Below are 24,796 nucleotides of genomic sequence, written 5' to 3'. Positions count from 1 at the left end.
ATGGCTAACCAAAACGGTGAGTGATTTATCATTATTACACTGCTTTTTCAAACCATTGATAGTGCTCTCTGAAGTAGAGGAGACAAATATTACTTGCAGTTTCCATATCTGTGAAAAATGTGCTACCATATAAATAAAATGTGCTGTCGTATGAATTCACAGCAGTGTGTTGAGATCACTCATTCTAATTTAAGCAATGCATACCAGGAGAGTAAGAGACCAATTTAGGCTTGTATGCACTATTCATAAAAATATGAGGATGGGCAGATGTGCTATCTGAAAGTTTATCCTGAAATGTATACATTTCTAAATTTATACAGAATATACAGTAGATCAGTGTTTCTCCTAGTGGAAAAAGATGGTCTGTCTCTGTGTGTGTTATAAGTACATGGCACACAAGATTTCCTGCCAAAATAGATTAGCAAAAAGTAATCAACTTAAGGGCATTTCATATTTTTTTCACACAACTTTGAACCTAAATCCAATAACATGATGAAATGTTTTGTGGATTTCACGTTGAATTCACGTTAGTTGACAACTCAACCAAATGTAAATCAAAACTACATGTTGAACTGACGTCTGTGCCCAGTGGGTATCATCAGCACAATGACTGCAAGTCTACAGATACCTTAGGGTATGCTACATAAAAATGCTATCCACAAGTTCATCTGACACTGGATAAGTAAAAAAAAACATATTGATTGCCAGAATCTCAATCTCTAATGTTTTCACACAGTACATCATGCTTGAATGGAGTTGCCTACCTACAGTAGCTTCTATAAATATGAAGTGTGGTCCTTGACTTGGTGACTCATAATGATAGTCAGGCTCCAATTGATGACTTGTCTGACCTTTCTGTTGTTTGACCTGTACAACCATTGTGATTGATATGACTAAAATAGAGATCTGTCTAGAAATATGAATATCTACTAGAGTATTAGTGTATGGCCTGGTTACCACCAAGATTCCCTCATGAACACATTATTCCTAACTACACAGTAGAAGTGACTGTGCCCTATGTTCTTTCTTTTATTGTGTTCCAGGTGTATTCATGGGGATGGACCTGCGTTGCCAGGTGAACAACCATGCCCATCGTACAGGGGAAATGGACCTGGAAAGGCTGCTGGTTCGTAGGGGGCAGCCCTTCTCCCTCGCTCTGCAGTGCTCCACACCCCTGCCCCCCAAACACAAACTAGCCATGATCCTGCATCTGGGTGAGCAACTCAATGCCAAGGACCATAAGCTTTAGTCAGCTATAGAGTGGATACTATTGCAAAGTGGGAGGAGGAGTCAGTTATGATTGACAGATATAAAACGAAAATGGTCTGGTAAAATAGCTTTGACTGACAGTATATGAGTTTTTGTTTGTTTGCGTGTTTAGGTAAGGAGGGTGAGGTGGTGGTGAAGGTTTTGGATGCCCGTGCTGGCCGTGACAAGTGGTGGTTCCGCCAGCAGAGGGCTCAGAATGAGGTGCTGCTGACGATCCACAGCCCAGCAGACGCCCCTGTGGGAATCTACAGCATGACATTGCTGCTCCTCTCCCCTGATGGACACATCCTGGAGCAGACCACACCAGAGACATTCTACCTGCTCTTCAATCCCTGGTGCAAAGGTGAGCTCCGACACAAACACACACACACAAATTAGTAGAATCAGTTGAAACGGCCCTGTTTTATTTGCTCTTTTGGTGAGGGGAACCAATAAGGGCTCAGGAAGGTGTCATCGGTATTCATTACTTTTGCACTCTTAGTAGGTCAGAGTCAGGGGACTCAACTTCTACTTCTGTTGTGTGTTTGTCTCAGTCTGTCTCCCCCTGTGTTTACTTTTAAATAAGTTTGAGCTAAACATGAAATTACTAGAAGGGATAGAGAAATGTCAAAGTTGGTGAAGAGATTGCTGATATGAAAGCTGTCAATTATGTGATACAATATCAAATCAATAAGATTGCTGTTGCCCCATATGTTTTCTCACTCAGTCTTTCCTCTGCTGGGTCTTTGTTTTTCTCCCTCCCAGCTGACTCTGTGTACCTATCTGATGAGGAGCTACTAGAGGAGTACATACTGAATGAAAATGGCCTCCTTTACCAGGGCTCCTGGGACCAGATCTCCTCACTGCCCTGGAACTTTGGACAGGTAGCAAACAGCACACCTCTGAAGGATGGACAGCTAACCCACCTGAGACAAAATTGATATATAGAGAGAAAATCTTTTGATCACAACCCATCGATAACAAAAACTCAGTGTTGTGTTGCCTAAATCACTGTTCTAGTTGAGGCGTTTTCAAACAGAAAGATAAACAACAGGGCATGTGGGAGGGTGTTGGCAGCCAGTAGTTTCTGGCGAGTCTGATGGCTTGATGGTGGCCTGTGTGAATTGTCACAGCTTGGTGGCATTGGAGACACAGTGCCTCAGCTGGCTGAATAAATGTCTTTGGTGGATGTAAGGCATTTCTACCCTGGCTGTGTGAAAATCCAGGGTTTGTCTCATTTCAGAGAGAGAGACATAGTCACATAGACATTGAGAGACGGACAGACAGCCTGCATGGCTGATTGTCTCCATCTAGTGAGGAGGATGGTACATATTCACAGTCACAATCACCAACTGTATGTTAACACTGGTTTGAGATTTGCATACCTCATGAGCACAATGTGTTCTCATAATATTTTAACATTTCATTTTTCATAGTTTGAACAAGATGTGGTGGATATCTGTTTTGAAATCCTGAACAATTCACCTGCTGCACTGAAAAACCCAGAGATTGACACAGCCAACCGAGCAGATCCAGTGTACGTGAGCAGGACAATTACTGCAATGGTAAGGTTCACCATATAAAGTAATTATTTCTACATCTAGGGGAATAGATGACGCCGGAGAAGAAGGCTGACGTTTTACATGTTCCTATCCAATTGTGTTTTTTGGTTTGTTTCTTTGCGTTGTTTGTAACTTTTTTTTTAAACTTATTTTGTACATAATGCTACCATCTCTTATTAGAACTGCGATTTCTCACCATGTACTGGCAGAATATTTTTTTCGTTTAACGAGTCCGACGAGCCCGACGTGAATGGTATACTGCTTTCCCGGGAACAGGCCCAGATCCCTGTCATTTGCGTTACGATAAGACGGAGAAAAAGGGGCTGGAGGGCAGGCTGCCTTCTGAGATTTCGTAGGCAATCGAATAAACCCCCACTGCCTTCCATTCTGCTAGCAAACGTGCAATCTTTGGAAAATAAAATTGATGACATACGCAGCAGATTAAACTACCAACGGGACATTCAAAACTGTAATATCTTATGCTTCACAGAGTCGTGACTGAACGACGACATTATCAACATACTGGTTGATTATACGGCTGGTTATACGCTGTATCGGCAGGATAGAACAGCGGCATCTGGTAAGACAAGGGGCGGCGGACTATGTATTTTTGTAAATAACAGCTGGTGCACGATATCTAAGGAAGTCTTGAGGTTTTGCTCACCTGAGGTACATAAGCTGTAGACCACACTATTTACCAATAGAGTTTTCTGTATTCTTCCTAGCTATCTACATACCACCACAGACTGAGGCTGGCAGTAAGACCGCACTCAATGAGCTGTATTCCGCCATATGCAAACAGGAAAATGCTCACCCAGAGGCGGTGCTCCTAGTGGCCAGGGACTTTAATGCATGGAAACTTAAATAGGTCTAACCAAATTTCCATCAGCATGTTAAATGTGCAACCAGAGGGAAAAAAACTCTGGACCACCTTTAGTCCACACGCAGAGACGCATACAAAGCTCGCCCTCCATTTGGCAAATCTGACCATAATTCTATCCTCCTGATTCCTGCTTACAAGCAAAAATTAAAGGAGGAAGCACCAGTGACTCGATCAGTAAAAAAATGATCAGGTGAAGCAGACGCTAAGCTACAGGACTGTTTTGCTTGCACAGACTGGAATATGTTCCGGGATTCCTCCATGGCATTGAGGAGCACACCGCATCAGTTATTGGCTTCATCAATAAGTGCATCGATGACGTCATCCCCACAGTGACCGTACGTACATACCCCAACCAGAAGCCAGGGATTACAGGCAACATCCGCACTGAGCTAAAGGCTAGAGCTGCCATAGCCATGAAGTGCTTCGAAAGGCTGGTTATGGCTCACATCAACACCATTATCCCAGAAACCATAAACGCTCTCCAATTTGCATACAGCCCTAACAGATCCACAGATGATGCAATCTCTATTGCACTCCACACTGCCCTTTCCCACCTGGAAAAAGAGAACACCTATGTGAGAATACTGTTCATTAACTACAGCTCAGCATTCAACACCATAGTGCCCTCTAAGTTCATCATTAAGCTATGGACCCTGGGACTAAACACCTTCCTTTGCAACTGGATCCTGGCCGCCCCCAGGTCGTCCTCAACACAGGGGCCCCTCAGGGGTGTGTGCTCAGTCCCCTCCTGTACTCCCTGTTCACTCATGACTGCACGGCCAGGCATGACTACAACACCATCATTAAGTTTGCCGATGACACAACAGTGGTAGGTCTGATCAACGACGAGACAGCATATAGGGAGGAGGTCATGGCCGTGTGGTGCCAGGACAACAACCTCTCCCTCAACGTGATCAAGACTAAGGAGATGATTGTGGACTGCAGGGGAAAGAGGACCAAGCACACCCCCATTCTCGTCAACGGGGCTGTAGTGGAGCAGGTTGAGAGCTTCAAGTTCCTTGGTGTCCACATCACCAACAAACTAACATGGTCCAAGCACACCAGGTTATACAGCTGCACCATCAAGAGCATCCTGACTGGTTGCATCACTGCCTGGTATGGCAACTGCTTGGCCTCCGATTGCAAGGCACTACAGAGGGTAGTGCGTACTGCCCAGTACATCACTGGGGCAAAGCTTTCTGCCATCCAAGACCTCTATACCAGGCGGTGTCAGAGGAAGGCTCTAAAAAATGCCAAAGACTCCAGCCACCCTAGTCATAGACTGTTCTCTCTGCTACCGCACGGCAAGCGGTACCGGAGGGCCAAGTCTAGGTCCAAGAGGCTTCTAAACAGCTTCTACCCCCAAGCCATAAGACTACTGAATATCTAATCAAATGGCTACCCAGACTACTTGCATTGCCCTTCGCCCCCTTTTTACAGCGCTGCTACTCTCTGTTGTTATCATCTATGCATAGTCACTGTAATAACTCTACCTACATGTACATATTACCTCAATTACCTCGACTAACGGGTGCCCCCGCAAATTGACTCTGTACCGGTAATCCCCTGTATATAGTCTCGCTATTGTTATTTTACTGCTGCTCTTTAATTACTTGTTACTTTTATTTCTTATTCTTATTTGTACTGCATTGTTGGTTAGGGGCACGTAAGTAAGCATTTCACTGTGAGATCTACACCTGTTGTATTCGGCGCATGTGACAAATAACATTTGATTTGATTTAGTTATAATCTCACAGTAATTAACTTACTTCCTCTACATCTGTGCAGGTGAACGCTAATGATGACCGTGGCGTGGTGTTGGGCCGCTGGGACGGGAAGTATGACGATGGGGTGTCGCCCACACGCTGGACCGGCAGTGTGGCCATCCTCAGGCGATGGCGCGAGGCCGGGACACAGAGGGTGCGATACGGACAGTGCTGGGTGTTCTCAGGTGTAGCCTGCACAGGTGAGGCACACATACAGCGCCCTGACACAGGATGGCTCTCTTTTTTTCAACTACAAATTTCCAACACTCTCTGGCTCTATATTTTCTTTAACCTTTCATTAGGGCTCCAGTAATATTCAGCTCTGTAATTCTAGACAGACTATATGCTATTTGCTGATTGGCTCCTTCCGTTCACCCATCCCACAGTTCTTCGCTGTCTGGGCATACCTACTCGCCCTGTTACAAACTACTCCTCTGCCCATGACACTGACGGCAACCTGAATGTGGACTATCTGTACAATGAGCAGCTGGAGAGTGTGTCTGAAGGCAGGAAGGACATGATCTGGTAAAGCTCAAAAGCTACATTTCGGTCTCGACAAAGTCAACACATTCATCCGTTTTTTTATAGTGGCTTCCCTCACATCAATACTGTAAATGCTTTGTGTGTGTAGGAACTACCATTGCTGGGTGGAGTCCTGGATGGACAGGGAGGATCTTCCTAAAGGCTATGATGGGTGGCAGGCTCTGGATCCCACCCCACAGGAGAGGAGTGATGGTACGGCCCCACTTGATATTCATGATCAGTCTGTCTCACTAAGGAAAAGCTCCTTTAAAACTCTGTTATTGGGCTCTTCATAACCTCACACTTCAAATCACCCCATCCCCCCACTATCGTTCCCTTGTCTCTTAGGGGTGTACTGTTGTGGGCCCTGTCCAGTCAAGGCGGTGAGGGACGGTGATGTGGGGATGAAGTATGATGCAGCCTTCGTGTTCTCTGAGGTGAACGCAGACCTGGTCACCTGGATCGTCTACACAGATGGCCAACGCTCACAGGTTTCCCTCAACCAGAAAACTGTGGGCCGAAACATCAGCACCAAGAGTGTGTATGGAGACTACAGAGAGGACATCACTAAACATTACAAATACCCTGAAGGTATTCACTTCCTTTCGTTAAGCACAGATAAGCACAAATATTCACACCTGCTTCAATATTAGCACAGATGGGAACCGAACAGAAAGAGTACAGTACCGTTATACACAACAAATACCTCAAGGGAAGGGTGTTACTGTATACACACGCATACCATAAAAACATACATTTTATATAACAGTATGACATCGTCCTTTCTTTCTACCAGGTTCAGTGAAGGAGCGTGAGGTGTATGAGAAGGCAGGACGTCGGATAACGCAGCTGAATGGAGGACCAGGGCAGCTGGAGCTGAAGATCAGACACGCCCAGGCCATCCTGGGGACAGACTTTGATGTGATAGTGGAGGTGCACAACGTGGGTGGGGAGGACACCCCGGCCCAGCTCACTGTGACCTCCAACGCTGTCACCTACAACAGCCTTCACCGGGGGGAGTGCCAGAGGAGGACTGCCAGCCTGACCGTGCCAGCCCAGAAAGGTGGGCCTCCGCTTGTCACATACACCATATAGGTGCCGTAGGCGAGAGGAATCAAGACTCAGAACTGGTGTCAGTCCCTGTGTTAGATTTGTTTTTTTACTTGCACTGGGTGAGTCTGACCTACAACATCCCTGGGTTTCTTGTATTTTTAGGAACCGAGTAAACAGAGCAAAAAATACCACACCGAAGTGAAAAGAATACAATAATACTTTTTCCTCTCATCCCTATTATTCTCACAGCTCATAAGGAAGTGATGCGTCTACGGTACGATCACTATGGGGCCTGTGTGTCTGAGCATAACCTGATCAGGGTCACAGCACTGCTCCAGGCCAGCAGCCAGCCCGACATCATTCTGCAAGAGGTCAACATCCCACTAAGCATGCCACAGCTCCATGTCAAGGTACTAGGCTATACTGTATGTAACTGTAAATAGCTGGTGAATAATTGCTTGATGAATTGCGTGCTACTGTTTGCACTTTGCACAATTGTCAAGATTGGCCATTTCCGGAGGGAAAGGAGTTGAAATATGCTGTAGGGACTTGTTTTAGATATACTGAAATAATCCTCTCTGATGATGCCTGCACTGTCCATTTTCTTGCTTCAGGTAGTGGGAGATGCAGTTGTATCTCGGAAATTAATTGCACACATCAGCTTCACCAATCCCCTGCCTATCACCCTGAGAGGGGGAGTGTTCACAGTGGAGGGGGCAGGTCTGACTGCACCACGGGAGCTCCAAGCACCGTAAGTATCTCTGTGTTGTATGTGAGGGGACACATTCTTCATTGACTGTCAGCTTGTTTGCCAATAAGTGTGTTCAGAGAGAATGTTACATCAGTATTACAGCCATGTTATTACTCTAAGTATAGAGGTGTAAAGTGCTATTTAAGCATAGAAGTTGACTCATCTAAGGTTTTGCTTAAATAGCTATGATTGTGGGTTTATCCATGAGCAATGAGTGAGACATGGCAGAATGAGTTTGAACAATGGTCTACTTACAATATGTAGACCTGAAACTCTTTAAAGCCCGGGGCTCTTTAAAGATCCCACACCTCATGCAGCAGCAGATTTAGGACAGCAAGGACATACTCTTGCAATGTGGTCAGACTATAAAGAACAAGATCTGATTTTCTCTCACTCCACCTCCCCCAAAGACAAAGAGAGAGCCAGACATACCCTCCTTTTGCCAGGCCAAAGACGACTAACCTACCCAGCGTGGCCCAGCGTGGCTCTCCAGGACCACAAGCCAAATGTTACTACACATAACCTCCAACAGGAGACGCCAATGTAAACATAAGCCCTCAGACTAAACACAGGATTATTTCTCTGCCCGTCATTGACGTGAGGCTGGGGTAAATTGAACATTCTTTGAATGGTATTATGTTCAGACTGTGATATATTATTAAATCATGATCCAGACTGTTTTGCTAAGAAAGAACCAAACAAAAAACATAATTCTTGCTGGATGAACCTAGCCTACCTCATCTTTTGGTCAGTCATCTCATATTGTTCAAGTGTGAAATATTTTTAAACATTCTATGGCACACTGTCATAGCAGCACATAGCAGCACACAGTGTAGTAGCACATAGCAGCACATAGTGTAGTAGCACATAGTAGCACATAGTGTAGTAGCACGTAGTAGCACATAGTGTAGTAGCACATAGCAGCACAGTGTAGTAGCACATCGTGTAGTAGCACATAGTGTAGTAGCACATAGCAGCACATAGTGTAGTAGCACATAGCAGCACATAGTGTAGTAGCACATAGTGTAGTAGCACATAGCAGCACATAGTGTAGTAGCACATAGTGTAGTAGCACATAGTGTAGTAGCACATAGCAGCACATAGTGTAGTAGCACATAGCAGCACATAGTGTAGTAGCACATTGTGTAGTAGCACATAGTGTAGTAGCACATAGTGTAGCAGCACATAGCAGCACCTAGTGTAGTAGCACATAGTGTAGTAGCACATAGCAGCACCGAGTGTAGTAGCACATAGTGTAGTAGCACATAGTGTTGTAGCACATAGTGTAGTAGCACGTAGTGTAGTAGCACATAGTAGCAAATAGCAGCACATAGTGTAGTAGCACATAGCAGCACATAGTGTAGTAGCACATAGCAGCACATACTGTAGTAGCACATAGCACATAGTGTAGTAGCACGTAGTGTAGTAGCACATAGTAGCAAATAGCAGCACATAGTGTAGTAGCACATAGCAGCACATACTGTAGTAGCACATAGCACATAGTGTAGTGGCAAATAGCAGCACCTAGTGTAGTAGCACATAGTGTAGTAGCACATAGCAGCACCTAGTGTAGTAGCACATAGTGTAGTAGCACCGAGTGTAGTAGCACATAGTGTAGTAGCACATAGTAACACATAGCAGCACATAGTGTAGTAGCACATAGCAGCACATAGTGTTGTAGCACATAGCAGCACATACTGTAGTAGCACATAGCACATAGTGTAGTAGCACATAGCAGCACCTAGTGTAGTAGCACATAGTGTAGTAGCAAATAGTAGCACATACTGTAGTAGCACATAGCACCACATACTGTAGTAGCACATAATGTAGTAGCACATAGTGTAGTAGCACATGTTAACACATACTGTAGTAGCACATAGTGTAGTAGCACATAGCAGCACATAGTGTAGTAGCACATAATGTAGTAGCACATAGTGTAGTAGCACATGTTAACACATACTGTAGTAGCACATAGTGTAGTAGCACATAGCAGCACATAGTGTAGTAGCACAGAGCAGCACCTAGTGTAGTAGCACATAGTGTAGTAGCACATAGTAACACATAGTGTAGTTGCACATAGCAGCACATAGTGTAGTTGCACGTAGTAGCACATAGTAGCACATAGTGTAGTAGCACATAGTAGCACATAGCAGCACATAGTGTAGTAGCACATAGTAGCACATAGTGTAGTAGCACATAGTAGCACATAGCAGCACGTAGTAGCACATAGTGTAGTAGCACATAGCAGCACATAGTGTAGTAGCACATAGCAGCACATAGTGTAGTAGCACATAGTAACACATAGTGTAGTTGCACATAGCAGCACATAGCAGCACATAGTGTAGTAGCACATAGTAGCACATAGCAGCACATAGTGTAGTAGCACATAGTGTAATAGCACATAGTAGCACATAGCAGCACATAGTGTAGTAGCACATAGTAGCACATAGTGTAGTAGCACATAGTAACACATAGTGTAGTTGCACATAGCAGCACATAGTGTCGTAGCACATAGCAGCACATAGTAGCACATAGTGTAGTAGCACATAGCAGCACATAGTGTAGTAGCACATAGTTGCACATAGCAGCACATAGCAGCACATAGCAGCACATAGCAGCACATAGTGTAGTAGCACATAGTAGCACATAGTGTAGTAGCACATAGTAGCACAGTGTAGTAGCACATAGCAGCACATAGTGTAATAGCACATAGTACCACATAGTGTAGTAGCACATAGTAGCACATAGTGTAGTAGCACATAGTAACACATAGTAGCACATAGCAGCACATAGTGTAGTCACACATACTGTAGTAGCACATAGCAGCACATAGTGTAGTAGCACATAGCAGCACATAGTGTAGTAGCACATAGCAACACATAGTGTAGTCGCACATAGCAGCACATAGTGTAGTAGCACATACTAACACATAGTGTAGTAGCACATACTAACACATAGTGTAGTAGCACATAGCAGCACATAGTAGCACATAGTGTATTAGCACATAGTAGCACATAGTGTAGTAGCACATAGTAGCACATAGTGTAGTAGCACATAGTAGCACATACTGTAGTTGCACATAGCAGCACATACTGTAGTTGCACATAGTGTAGTTGCACATAGCAGCACATAGTGTAGTCGCACATACTGTAGTTGCACATAGTAGCACATAGCAGCACATAGTGTAGTAGCACATAGCAACACACAGTGTAGTAACACATAGCAACACATAGTGTAGTAGCACATAGCAGCACATAGTGTAGTAGCACATAGTAGCACATAGCAGCATATAGTGTAGTAGCACATAGCAGCACATAGTGTAGTAGCACATAGTGTAGTAGCACATAGTAACACATAGTGTAGTTGCACATAGCAGCACATAGTAGCACATAGCAGCACATAGTGTAGTAGCACATAGTAGCACATAGTGTAGTAGCACATAGTAGCACATAGTGTAGTAGCACATAGTGGCGCATAGTAGCACATAGCAGCACATAGTGTAGTAGCACATAGTAGCACATAGTAGCATAGAGCAGCACATAGTGTAGTAGCACATAGTGTAGTAGCACATAGCAGCACATAGTGTAGTAGCACATAGCAGCACATAGTGTAGTAGCACATAGCAGGACATAGTAACACATAGCAGCACATAGTAACACATAGCAGCACATAGTGTAGTAGCACATAGTAGCACATAGTAGCCCATAGTGTAGGAGCACATAGTGTAGTAGCACATAGTAGCACATAGCAGCACATAGTGTAGTATCACATAGCAACACACAGTATAGCAACACATAGTGTAGTAGCACATAGCAGCACATAGTGTAGTACCACATAGTAGCACATAGCAGCATATAGTGTAGTAACACATTGCAGCACATAGTGTAGTAACACATAGCAGCACATAGTATAGCAGCACATAGTGTAGTCACACATACTGTAGTAGCACATAGCAGCACATAGTGTAGTAGCACATAGCAGCACATAGTGTAGTAGCACATAGCAACACATAGTGTAGTCGCACATAGCAGCACATAGTGTAGTAGCACATACTAACACATAGTGTAGTAGCACATACTAACACATAGTGTAGTAGCACATAGCAGCACATAGTAGCACATAGTGTATTAGCACATAGTAGCACATAGTGTAGTAGCACATAGTAGCACATAGTGTAGTAGCACATAGTAGCACATACTGTAGTTGCACATAGCAGCACATACTGTAGTTGCACATAGTGTAGTAGCACATAGCAGCACATACTGTAGTTGCACATAGCAGCACATAGTGTAGTCGCACATACTGTAGTTGCACATAGTAGCACATAGCAGCACATAGTGTAGTAGCACATAGCAACACACAGTGTAGTAACACATAGCAACACATAGTGTAGTAGCACATAGCAGCACATAGTGTAGTAGCACATAGTAGCACATAGCAGCATATAGTGTAGTAGCACATAGCAGCACATAGTGTAGTAGCACATAGTGTAGTAGCACATAGTAACACATAGTGTAGTTGCACATAGCAGCACATAGTAGCACATAGCAGCACATAGTGTAGTAGCACATAGTAGCACATAGTGTAGTAGCACATAGTGTAGTAGCACATAGTGGCGCATAGTAGCACATAGCAGCACATAGTGTAGTAGCACATAGTAGCACATAGTAGCATAGAGCAGCACATAGTGTAGTAGCACATAGTGTAGTAGCACATAGCAGCACATAGTGTAGTAGCACATAGCAGCACATAGTGTAGTAGCACATAGCAGGACATAGTAACACATAGCAGCACATAGTAACACATAGCAGCACATAGTGTAGTAGCACATAGTAGCACATAGTAGCCCATAGTGTAGGAGCACATAGTGTAGTATCACATAGCAACACACAGTATAGCAACACATAGTGTAGTAGCACATAGCAGCACATAGTGTAGTACCACATAGCAGCATATAGTGTAGTAACACATTGCAGCACATAGTGTAGTAACACATAGCAGCACATAGTATAGCAGCACATAGTAACACATAGCAGCACATAGTGTAGTAGCACATAGTAGCACATAGTGTAGTAGCACATAGTAGCCCATAGTGTAGGAGCACATAGTGTAGTAGCACATAGTAGCACATAGCAGCACATAGTGTAGTAGCACATAGCAACACATAGTGTAGTAACACATAGCAACACATAGTGTAGTAGCACATAGCAGCACATAGTGTAGTAGCACATAGTAGCACATAGCAGCATATAGTGTAGTCACACATTGCAGCACATAGTGTAGTAACACATAGCAGCACATAGTGTAGTAGCGCATAGTAGCACATAGCAGCACATAGTAGCATATAGCAGCACATAGTGTAGTAGCACATAGTGTAGTAGCACATAGTAGCACATAGTGTAGTAGCACATAGTAGCCCATAGTGTAGGAGCACATAGTGTAGTAGCACATAGTAGCACATAGCAGCACATAGTGTAGTATCACATAGCAACACACAGTATAGCAACACATAGTGTAGTAGCACATAGCAGCACAGTGTAGTACCACATAATAGCACATAGCAGCATATAGTGTAGTAACACATTGCAGCACATAGTGTAGTAACACATAGCAGCACATAGTATAGCAGCACATAGTAACACATAGCAGCACATAGTGTAGTAGCACATAGTAGCACATAGTGTAGTAGCACATAGGAGCACACAGTGTAGTAGCACATAGCAGCACATAGTGTAGCAGCACATAGTAGCACATAGCAGCACATAGTGTAGTAGCACATAGCAACACACAGTGTAGTAGCACATAGCAGCACATAGTGTAGCAGCACATAGTAGCACATAGCAGCATATAGTGTAGTAACACATTGCAGCACATAGTGTAGTAACACATAGCAGCACATAGTGTAGTAGCACATAGTGTAGTAGCACATAGTAGCACATAGTGTAGTAGCACATAGTAGCACATAGTAGCACATAGCAGCACATAGTGTAGTAGCACATAGTGTAGTAGCACATAGCAGCACATAGTGTAGTAGCACATAGTGTAGTAGCACATAGTGTAGTAGCACATAGCAGCACATAGTGTAGTAGCACATAGCAGCACATAGTGTAGTAGCACATAGTGTAGTAGCACATAGTGTAGTAGTACATAGCAGCACAAAGTGTAGTAGCACATAGCAGCACATAGTGTAGTAGCACATAGTGTAGTAGCACATAGTGTAGTAGCACATAGCAGCACATAGTGTAGTAGCACATAGCAGCACATTGTGTAGTAGCACATAGTGTAGTAGCACATAGTGTAGTAGCACATAGCAGCACCTAGTGTAGTAGCACATAGTGTAGTAGCACATAGCAGCACCGAGTGTAGTAGCATATAGTAACACATAGCAGCACATAGTGTAGTAGCACATAGTGTTGTAGCACATAGTGTAGTAGCACGTAGTGTAGTAGCACATAGTGTAGTAGCACATAGTAGCAAATAGCAGCACATAGTGTAGTAGCACATAGTGTAGTAGCACATAGCAGCACATACTGTAGTAGCACATAGCACATAGTGTAGTGGCACATAGCAGCACATAGTGTAGTAGCAAATAGTAGCACATAGTGTAGTAGCACATAGTGTAGTAGCACATAGCAGCACCTAGTGTAGTAGCACATAGTGTAGTAGCACCGAGTGTAGTAGCACATAGTGTAGTAGCACATAGTAACACATAGCAGCACATAGTGTAGCAGCACATAGTGTTGTAGCACATAGCAGCACATACTGTAGTAGCACATAGCACATAGTGTAGTAGCACATAGCAGCACCTAGTGTAGTAGCACATAGTGTAGTAGCAAATAGTAGCACATACTGTAGTAGCACATAGCAGCACATACTGTAGTAGCACATAGTAGCACATAGTGTAGTAGCACATAGTGTAGTAGCACATGTTAACACATACTGTAGTAGCACATAGTGTAGTAGCACATAGCAGCACATAGTGTAGTAGCACAGAGCAGCACCTAGTGTAGTAGCACATAGTGTAGTAGCACATAGTAACACATAGTGTAGTTGCACATAGCAGCACATAGTGTAGTAGCACATAGCAGCACATAGTGTAGTAGCACATAGTAGCACATAGTGTAGTAGCACATAGTAGCACATAGTGTAGTAGCACATAGTAGCACATAGCAGCACGTAGTAGCACATAGTGTAGTAGCACATAGCAGCACATAGTGTAGTAGCACATAGCAGCACATAGTGTAGTAGCACATAGTAACACATAGTGTAGTTGCACATAGCAGCACATAGTGTAGTAGCACATAGTAGCACATAGCAGCACATAGTGTAGTAGCACATAGTGTAATAGCACATAGTAGCACATAGCAGCACATAGTGTAGTAGCACATAGTAGCACATAGTGTAGTAGCACATAGTAACACATAGTGTAGTTGCACATAGCAGCACATAGTGTAGTAGCACATAGCAGCACATAGTGTCGTAGCACATAGTGTAGTAGCACATAGTAGCACATAGCAGCACATAGTGTAGTAGCACATAGTGTAGTAGCACATAGCAGCACATAGTGTAGTAGCACATAGTAACACATAGTGTAGTAGCACATAGTAGCACAGTGTAGTAGCACATTGTAGCACATAGCAGCACATAGTGTAATAGCACATAGTAGCACATAGTGTAGTAGCACATAGTAGCACATAGTGTAGTAGCACATAGTGTAGTAGCACATAGTAACACATAGTAGCACATAGCAGCACATAGTGTAGTAGCACATAGCAACACATAGTGTAGTCGCACATAGCAGCACATAGTGTAGTCGCACATAGCAGCACATAGTGTAGTAGCACATAGTGTAGTAGCACATAGCAGCACATAGTGTAGTAGCACATAGTGTAGTAGCACATAGCAGCACATAGTGTAGTAGCACATAGTAACACATAGGTAAGTTGCACATAGCAGCACATAGCAGCACATAGCAGCACATAGTGTAGTAGCACATAGTAACACATAGTGTAGTAGCACATAGTAGCACAGTGTAGTAGCACATAGCAGCACATAGTGTAATAGCACATAGTAGCACATAGTGTAGTAGCACATAGTAGCACATAGTGTAGTAGCACATAGTGTAGTAGCACATAGTAACACATAGTAGCACATAGCAGCACATAGTGTAGTCACACATACTGTAGTAGCACATAGCAGCACATAGTGTAGTAGCACATAGCAACACATAGTGTAGTCGCACATAGCAGCACATAGTGTAGTAGCACATACTAGCACATAGCAGCACATAGTAGCACATAGTGTAGTAGCACATAGTAGCACATAGTGTAGTAGCACATAGTAGCACATAGTGTAGTAGCACATAGCAGCACATAGTGTAGTAGCACATAGTAGCACATACTGTAGTTGCACATAGCAGCACATACTGTAGTTGCACATAGTGTAGTAGCACATAGCAGCACATACTGTAGTTGCACATAGCAGCACATAGTGTAGTCGCACATACTGTAGTTGCACATAGCAACACACAGTGTAGTAACACATAGCAACACATAGTGTAGTAGCACATAGCAGCACATAGTGTAGTAGCACATAGTAGCACATAGCAGCATATAGTGTAGTAGCACATAGTGTAGTTGCACATAGCAGCACATAGTGTATTAGCACATAGTAACACATAGTGTAGTAGCACATTGTAGCACATAGCAGCACATAGTGTAATAGCACATAGTAGCACATAGTGTAGTAGCACATAGTAGCACATAGTGGCGCATAGTAGCACATAGCAGCACATAGTGTAGTAGCACATAGTAGCACATAGTAGCATATAGCAGCACATAGTGTAGTAGCACATAGTGTAGTAGCACATAGCAGCACATAGTGTAGTAGCACATAGCAGCACATAGTAACACATAGCAGCACATAGTAACACATAGCAGCACATAGTGTAGTAGCACATAGTAGCACATAGTGTAGTAGCACATAGTAGCCCATAGTGTAGGAGCACATAGTGTAGTAGCACATAGTAGCACATAGCAGCACATAGTGTAGTATCACATAGCAACACACAGTATAGCAACACATAGTGTAGTAGCACATAGCAGCACATAGTGTAGTACCACATAGTAGCACATAGCAGCATATAGTGTAGTAACACATTGCAGCACATAGTGTAGTAACACATAGCAGCACATAGTATAGCAGCACATAGTAACACATAGCAGCACATAGTGTAGTAGCACATAGTAGCACATAGTGTAGTAGCACATAGTAGCCCATAGTGTAGGAGCACATAGTGTAGTAGCACATAGTAGCACATAGCAGCACATAGTGTAGTAGCACATAGCAACACATAGTGTAGTAACACATAGCAACACATAGTGTAGTAGCACATAGCAGCACATAGTGTAGTAGCACATAGTAGCATATAGTGTAGTAACACATTGCAGCACATAGTGTAGTAACACATAGCAGCACATAGTGTAGTAGCACATAGTGGCGCATAGTAGCACATAGCAGCACATAGTGTAGTAGCACATAGTAGCACATAGTAGCATATAGCAGCACATAGTGTAGTAGCACATAGTGTAGTAGCACATAGTGTAGTAGCACATAGCAGCACATAGTGTAGTAGCACATAGTGTAGTAGCACATAGTAGCCCATAGTGTAGGAGCACATAGTGTAGTAGCACATAGTAGCACATAGCAGCACATAGTGTAGTATCACATAGCAACACACAGTATAGCAACACATAGTGTAGTAGCACATAGCAGCACATAGTGTAGTACCACATAGTAGCACATAGCAGCATATAGTGTAGTAACACATTGCAGCACATAGTGTAGTAACACATAGCAGCACATAGTATAGCAGCACATAGCAGCACATAGTGTAGTAGCACATAGTAGCACATAGTGTAGTAGCACATAGTAGCCCATAGTGTAGGAGCACATAGTGTAGTAGCACATAGTAGCACATAGCAGCACATAGTGTAGTAGCACATAGCAACACACAGTGTAGTAACACATAGCAACACATAGTGTAGTAGCACATAGCAGCACATAGTGTAGTAGCACATAGTAGCACATAGCAGCATATAGTGTAGTAACACATTGCAGCACATAGTGTAGTAACACATAGCAGCACATAGTATAGCAGCACATAGTAACACATAGCAGCACATAGTGTAGTAGCACATAGTAGCACATAGTGTAGTAGCACATAGTGGTGCATAGTAGCACATAGCAGCACAGAGTGTAGTAGCACATAGTAGCACATAGTGTAGTCACACATACTGTAGTAGCACATAGCAGCACATAGTGTAGTAGCACATAGCAGCACATAGTAACACATAGTAGCACATAGCAGCACATAGTAACACATAGCAGCACATAGTATAGCAGCACATAGTAGCACATAGTGTAGTAGCACATAGTAGCACATAGTGTAGTAACACATAGCAGCACATAGTATAGCAGCACATAGTAGCACATAGTGTAGTAGCACATAGTAGCACATAGTGTAGTAACACATAGCAGCACATAGTATAGCAGCACATAGTAACACATAGCAGCACATAGTGTAGTAGCACATAGTGTAGTAGCACATAGTAGCCCATAGTGTAGGAGCACATAGTGTAGTAGCACATAGTAGCACATAGCAGCACATAGTGTAGTAGCACATAGCAACACACAGTGTAGTAACACATAGCAGCACATAGTGTAGTAGCACATAGTAGCACATAGCAGCATATAGTGTAGTAACACATTGCAGCACATAGTGTAGTAACACATAGCAGCACATAGTATAGCAGCACATAGTAGCACATAGCAGCACATAGTAGTACATAGCAGCACATAGTAGTACATAGTAGCACATAATATAGTCGCACATAGTAACACATACTGTAGTAGCACATAGCAGCACATACTGTAGTAGCACATAGTAACACATAGTGTAGTAGCACATAGCATAACATACTATAGTAGCACATAGCATGATATACTGTAGTAGCACATAGTAGCACAACGCAGCACATAGTAGCACAGAGCAGCACATACTATAGTAGCACATAGCAGCACATACTGTAGTAGCACATAGTAACACATAGTCTAGTAGCACATAGCATAACATACTATAGTAGCACATAGTAGCACATAATATAGTAGCACATAGTAGCACAACGCAGCACATAGTAGCACAGAGCAGCACATAATATAGTAGCACATAGTAACACATAGTGTAGTAGCACATAGTGTAGTAGCACATAGCATAACATACTATAGTAGCACATAGTGTAGTAGCACATAGCATAACATACTATAGTAGCACATAGTAGCACATAATATAGTAGCACATAGTAGCACATACTGTAGTAGCACATAGCAGCACATAGTCACAACTTGGTCATTTCTGGCAGCAAACCAGATTTAACTATTTACTGTGTGTGTGGCCTTTCCCAGAAAAACACAGTTGCAAAAACGTTGGTATTACCGGGTCTGAAGACACTTGTCAGAGACTCCAGTCACCCAAGTTATAGTTTGTTTTCTCTGATACCGCACGGCAAGTGGTACCGGAGCGCCAAGTCTAGGACCAAAAGGCTCCTCAACAGCTTCTACCCCCAAGCCATTAGACTGCTGAACAATTCATAAAAATCGCCACCGGATGATTTACATTGACACCCCCCCCTCCTCACCACTGCTGCTACTAAAAGTAATTTCGTCACCATTTTAAATAAGCATGCCCCTTTAAAAAAATGTAGAACTAAGAACAGATATAGCCCTTGGTTCACTCCAGACCTGACTGCCCTTGATCAGCACAAAAACATTCTGTTGCGGTCTGCACTAGCATCGAATAGTCCCCACGATATGCAACTTTTCAGGGAAGTCAGGAACCAATACATGCAGTCAGTCAGGAAAGCAAAGGCTAGTTTTTTCAAACAGAAAGTTGCATCCTGTAGCTCTAACTCCAAAACGTTTTGGGTCACTGTAAAGTCCATGGAGAATAAGAGCACCTCCTCCCAGCTGCCCACTGCACTGAGGCTAGGAAACACTGTCACCACCGATAAATCCACGATAATCGAACATTTCAATAAGCATTTCTCTACGGCAGGCCATGCCTTCCTCCTGGCTACCCCAACCCCGGCCAACAGCTCCGCACCCCCGCAGCTACTTGCCCAAGCCTCTCCAGCTTCTCCTTTACTCAAATCCAGATAGCAGATTGTTGCAACCCCTAATACCAGTCTGTTCAACCTCTTTTGTATCGTCCGAGATTCCCAAAGATTGGAAAGCTGCCGCGGTCATACCCCTCTTCAAAGGGGGTGACACTCTAGACCCAAACTGTTACAGACCTATAACCATCCTGCCCTGCCTTTCTAAAGTCTTTGAAAGCCAAGTTAATAAACAGATCACTGACCCTTTCGAATCCCACCGTACCTTGTCCACTGTGCAATCCCGTTTCCGAGCTGGTCACGGCTGTACCTCAGCCACGCTCAAGGTACTAAACGATATCATAACCGCTATCGATAAAAGACAGTACTGTGCAGCCGTCTTCATCAAACTGGCCAAGGCTTTCGACTCTTGTCAATCACCGTATTCTTATCGGCAGACTCAACAGCCTTGGTTTCTCTAATGACTGCCTCGCCTGGTTCACCAAATACTTCTCAGACAGAGTTCAGTGTGTCAAATCGGAGGGCCTGTTGTCCGGACCTCTGGCAGTCTCTATGGGAGTGCCACAGGGTTCAATTCGCGGGCCGACTCTTTTCTCTGTATATATCAACGATGTCGCTCTTGCTGCAGGTGATTCCCTGATCCACCTCTACACAGACGACACCATTCTGTATACATCTGGCCCTTCTTTGGACACTGAGTTAACAAACCTCCAAACGAACTTCAATGCCATACAACACTCCTTCCGTGGCCTCCAACTGCTCTTAAACGCTAGTTAAACTAAATGCATGCTTTTCAACAGTTCGCTGCCCGCACCCGCTCGCTCGACTAGCCGCACTACTCTGGACGGTTCTGACTTAGAATATGTGGACAACTACAAATACCTAGGTGTCTGGCTAGACTGTAAACTGTCCTTCCAGACTCATATTAAACATCTCCAATCCAAAATGTAATCTAGAATTGGCTTCCTATTTCGCAACAAAGCCTCCTTCCCTCACGCCGCCAAACATACCCTCGTAAAACTGACTATCCTACCGATCCTCGACTTCGGTAATGTCATTTACAAAATAGCCTCCAACACTCTACTCAGCAAACTGGATGCAGTCTATCACAGTGCCATCCGTTTTGTCACCAAAGCCCCATATACCACCCACCACTGCGACCTGTATGCTCTAGTCGGCTGGCCCTCGCTACATATTCGTCGCCAGACCCACTGGCTCCAGGTCATCTATAAGTGTTTGCTCGGTAAAGCTCCGCCTTACCTCAGCTCACTGGTCACGATAACAACACCCACCCGTAGCACGCGCTACAGCAGGTATATCTCACTGGTCATCCCCAAAGCCAACACTTCCTTTGGCCACCTTTCCTTCCAGTTCTCTGCTGCCAATGACTGGAACGAATTGCAAAAATCACTGAAGTTGGAGACTTATATCTCCCTCACTAACTTTAAACATCAGCTGTCTGAGCAGCTAACCGATCGCTGCAGCTGTACACAGCCCATCTGTAAATAGCCCATCCAATCTACCTACCTCATGCCCATATTGTTTTTATTTACTTTTTTGCTCATTTGCACACCAGTATTTCTACTTGCACATCATATCATCTGCACATCTATCACTCCAGTGTTCATTTGCTAAATTGTAATTACTTTGCCACTATGGCCTATTTATTGCCTTACCTCCTCTCGCCATTTGCACACACTGTATATAGACTTTTTTTCCTATTGTGTTATTGACTGTACGTTTGTTTATCCCATGTGTAACTGTTTGTGTCGCACTGCTTTGGCAAGGTCGCAGTTGTAAATTAGAACTTGTTCACAACTGGCCTACCTGGTTAAATAAAGGTGAAATATAAAAATACTCGGTTTGTTTGTTACCTATGCATAGTCACTTCGCCCCCACCTACATGTACAGATTACCTCAACTAGCCTGTACCCCTGCACACTGACTCAGTACTGGTGCCCCCTGTATATAGTCTCATTATTGTGTTACTTATTACTTTTTATTTTAGCCTACTTGGTAAATACTTTCTTATTCTTGAACTGCACTGTTGGTTAAGGGCTTGTAAGTAAGCATTTCACGGTAAAATCTGCACTTGTTGTATTCGGTGCATGTGGAAAATAGTTTGATTTGAACCACAATTTACAATCGAGGATCATACCAAGGCTGAGTTAAGAGAACCATGCTTTATTTTCTTCTACAGAGGCAACATTGGCCCAGGTGAAGATGTGAAGGTCAAGTTGTCCTTCAAGCCCACCCGTGCTGGCCTGAGAAAACTGATGGTCGACTTTGATGCAGACAGACTGAGGGATGTTAAGGGGGTTGCCACATTGATTGTGCGAAACAGATCAACTGTGAATTAAGAATGTATATCATATTTCATAGGTATATTTTTTTATATGTAAACATATCCCTGTGAATGCAATATAAAAGTGAGGTGCAAAATAACAGGACGGTTTTTCATATTATTCTTTGACCTTAAGGGATTTGTTTTACCTTGTCCAAAGAAGTTAAGATTAGCAAAGAAAGGTGGGCCTCTAAATCCAAAAGTATTGTTAGAGTCGGAAGACTATCTATTTGTGAGAAAAAAGTAACTGTACTGTTACAGTATTTACATGATATAGCACACTATTTAGAAGCACATATTGCCTAGGACCAAGAAGCATGGAGGCAGCCTTTAGTTATTATGACCCCAGCCTCTGGAATAGCCTGCCAGAGAACCTGAGGGGGCCAAAACTGTGGACATATATTTTTAAAGAGATCATAAAACATTTTTTGCTTTGCTTTAGGGTGCTTTTTAGTTGTTTAGTTTGTGTCATTCCTTTGTTTTTTTAACTTGTTTGTTGTGTAGTAAATATTTCACCGTTTATTTTCTTTTAATCCTGTAAAGCACATTGCGTTGCATTCAATGTCTGGAATGTGCCATATAGATTAAGCTTGATTTGATGATATTCTACACCGCTGTGGCTTAGATAATGTATTCTGTTCTTAATAATTTCATACTTATGAAACATGTCTTACTTTAATAAATGATTTATTTTTAAATCTATGCATGGAGTCTGACGTGTCAAAACAGTAAAAATTGACAAATGTTATGACTGACTTTTTTCTTACTTTTACTTAACATCTTTTTTCATCTAACCTAGGCAGCCGATAGTGTGGTAGATCTGCACTATCATGGCTTGATGTGCATTCCCAGTAATACACTCGTGTCCCCCATGGACCTGCTCATACATAAGGCATCATTTTCCTCCTTAACTAGCTTTAATGGTGAGAAGTGGAGAAAAAAATGGGGTAAATATGCATTCTTTCTTTATGCAACACCATTTTCAGACCAATCCACGTTCAGCCAAAAGGTGTGCAACATCGTAATTTGTCCAAAAATCAGAAAATGATTGTGGCCAAAGGCCTTGTCGCCATTAAAGCTAGTTGAGGAAAATGATGCCTTTGCAGGCTGAATGTTGGATGCTTTATGTACGAGCCGGTCCACAGGGGACACAAGTGTATTACCAGGAATGCACATCAAGCCTAGACGATCAGCTGCCTAAGCTAGAGATCATCATGCAACACATTTTTCAGTCTCTCAGCTCTCTGATGGTGGTGCTTTTCTTCGTACTGCCTTGGACAGTGCTTGCTGAATGACAGGGTAGAGTTTGAAACACCCCTCAATACATGTGCGCACACCCCCAGTAAGGGTGTCCTCGCCCATCTCGCCATCCGATTGTAGTCCAGAAATCTGGTTCAGACTGGGGAGAAATGCAACTGTCAGGCTTCCCAAATTCTCCCTGGATCCTGAGGTCAAGTTGCATCCATTTTCCTCCAGAAAGGTAGGGTCGATAAGGTATGTGGCACCTTCCTGACGGATTGAGCATCCAAGAACCAGATCGTACATCTCTATACCTGCGTCCGCCAGCGCCATGGACGCACAGGTGACTGCATGTGCCAGGACGGCGCCGTCGTTTTCAAGAACCATCACATTTACTTCAATCTGAGAGCGAGGATACTTCTGCAAGCACACTCCTGGCCTCAGGCTTTCCAACAGCATCAGTGACAGATCCTTTTCATCACTACCTTGAATCCACGAGCCTCTCTCTCGACAAGAGAATGGGGCAAATCTCATGTCAGTAATCAGTCTTCCGGATTTCATATCGGTCTCATCCTTGCGCTCAGTCTCTCTGGGTCCATACACACAGCATATGAGCTTCGTGTTCCCAGCTTCAATGTAAGCTGAACCTTTGGCTTGACTTATCAGCCCACATCGGACAAAAACTGAACGGACATCCACTTGACCACGCTGCCTGCCATCTACCCTGGCGTCGTTGGACTTCTTTACCGCGGTTTTACACAGAAAGAGAGATGGACTTTGAGACACTTCTGGGCCACGTACCCTTTTTGTATCAGTCGGCATGGTCGCGGAATAGTCCTTCCAAAAATGTTACTTGCTTGGGCCGCGTGCTGTATTTGTCCAAGACTAGTTATTGCTAACTGCTTTTTCTGTTCCGGTTGCTCAATGGCTGTATGCTCGATTAGATCACATGGTACCGTGTGTGCGTCACCAAATATCTTCCCCGGCCATCACATTGTGCTTGTAGTTCCTCCTCACACATCAGTTTACCTGTCACCTGCTGGACTGGAGTACAGAAATTAAACAAAAATAAATTCCACAGTGTATAGAATACGATACATGCATTCTAATAATGCATCAGGAAATATACATTTTTTATTTTCAATCCACATATTGCTCTATAAGAGAAAATAAATGGACATTTTTATTGCATCAGCCATCGATAGCAGTTCGCGCAAGTGCGGTCGCGGGTTTGGCAATGATTGACAGTAAATTATAA

At 43.4% G+C, this 24,796-nt stretch overlaps 2 protein-coding genes across 2 annotated transcripts; one reads left to right on the top strand and one right to left on the bottom strand.

The window, feature by feature from the left end:
* LOC120066668 (protein-glutamine gamma-glutamyltransferase 2-like) lies at nucleotides 1–22,409 on the top strand. Its single transcript, XM_039018104.1, has 13 exons — nucleotides 1–16; nucleotides 1,044–1,214; nucleotides 1,382–1,612; nucleotides 2,014–2,132; nucleotides 2,685–2,813; nucleotides 5,482–5,659; nucleotides 5,846–5,984; nucleotides 6,091–6,194; nucleotides 6,330–6,572; nucleotides 6,778–7,044; nucleotides 7,284–7,444; nucleotides 7,649–7,785; nucleotides 22,156–22,409. The coding sequence occupies exons 1-13, from the start codon at nucleotides 1–3 to the stop codon at nucleotides 22,313–22,315; spliced, it is 2,055 nt and encodes a 684-aa protein (XP_038874032.1). The 3' UTR covers nucleotides 22,316–22,409.
* Nucleotides 22,410–22,973: 564 nt separating this feature from the next.
* exosc6 (exosome component 6) lies at nucleotides 22,974–24,507 on the bottom strand. The gene has a single exon (XM_039018103.1). The coding sequence runs from the start codon at nucleotides 24,358–24,360 to the stop codon at nucleotides 23,536–23,538; it is 825 nt and encodes a 274-aa protein (XP_038874031.1). The 5' UTR covers nucleotides 24,361–24,507; the 3' UTR covers nucleotides 22,974–23,535.
* Between the last annotated feature and the right edge of the window lie 289 nt (nucleotides 24,508–24,796).

Source organism: Salvelinus namaycush, chromosome 21 (genome assembly GCF_016432855.1).
Source record: "Salvelinus namaycush isolate Seneca chromosome 21, SaNama_1.0, whole genome shotgun sequence".
NCBI lineage: Eukaryota > Metazoa > Chordata > Actinopteri > Salmoniformes > Salmonidae > Salvelinus > Salvelinus namaycush.
The sequence above is the reverse complement of the archived record's forward strand: the minus strand, read 5'-3'. Positions and strand labels throughout refer to the sequence as shown.

Excerpts from the sequence above, each read along its gene's own strand:
- LOC120066668 (XM_039018104.1), top strand. Across the intron at positions 1,613-2,013 it reads CTTCAATCCCTGGTGCAAAG|CTGACTCTGTGTACCTATCT; the intron begins GTGAGCTCCGAC and ends TCTCCCTCCCAG. Across the intron at positions 2,133-2,684 it reads TGCCCTGGAACTTTGGACAG|TTTGAACAAGATGTGGTGGA; the intron begins GTAGCAAACAGC and ends CATTTTTCATAG.
- exosc6 (XM_039018103.1), bottom strand. The coding sequence starts at position 24,360 with ATGCCGACTGATACAAAAAGGGTACGTGGCCCAGAAGTGTCTCAAAGT.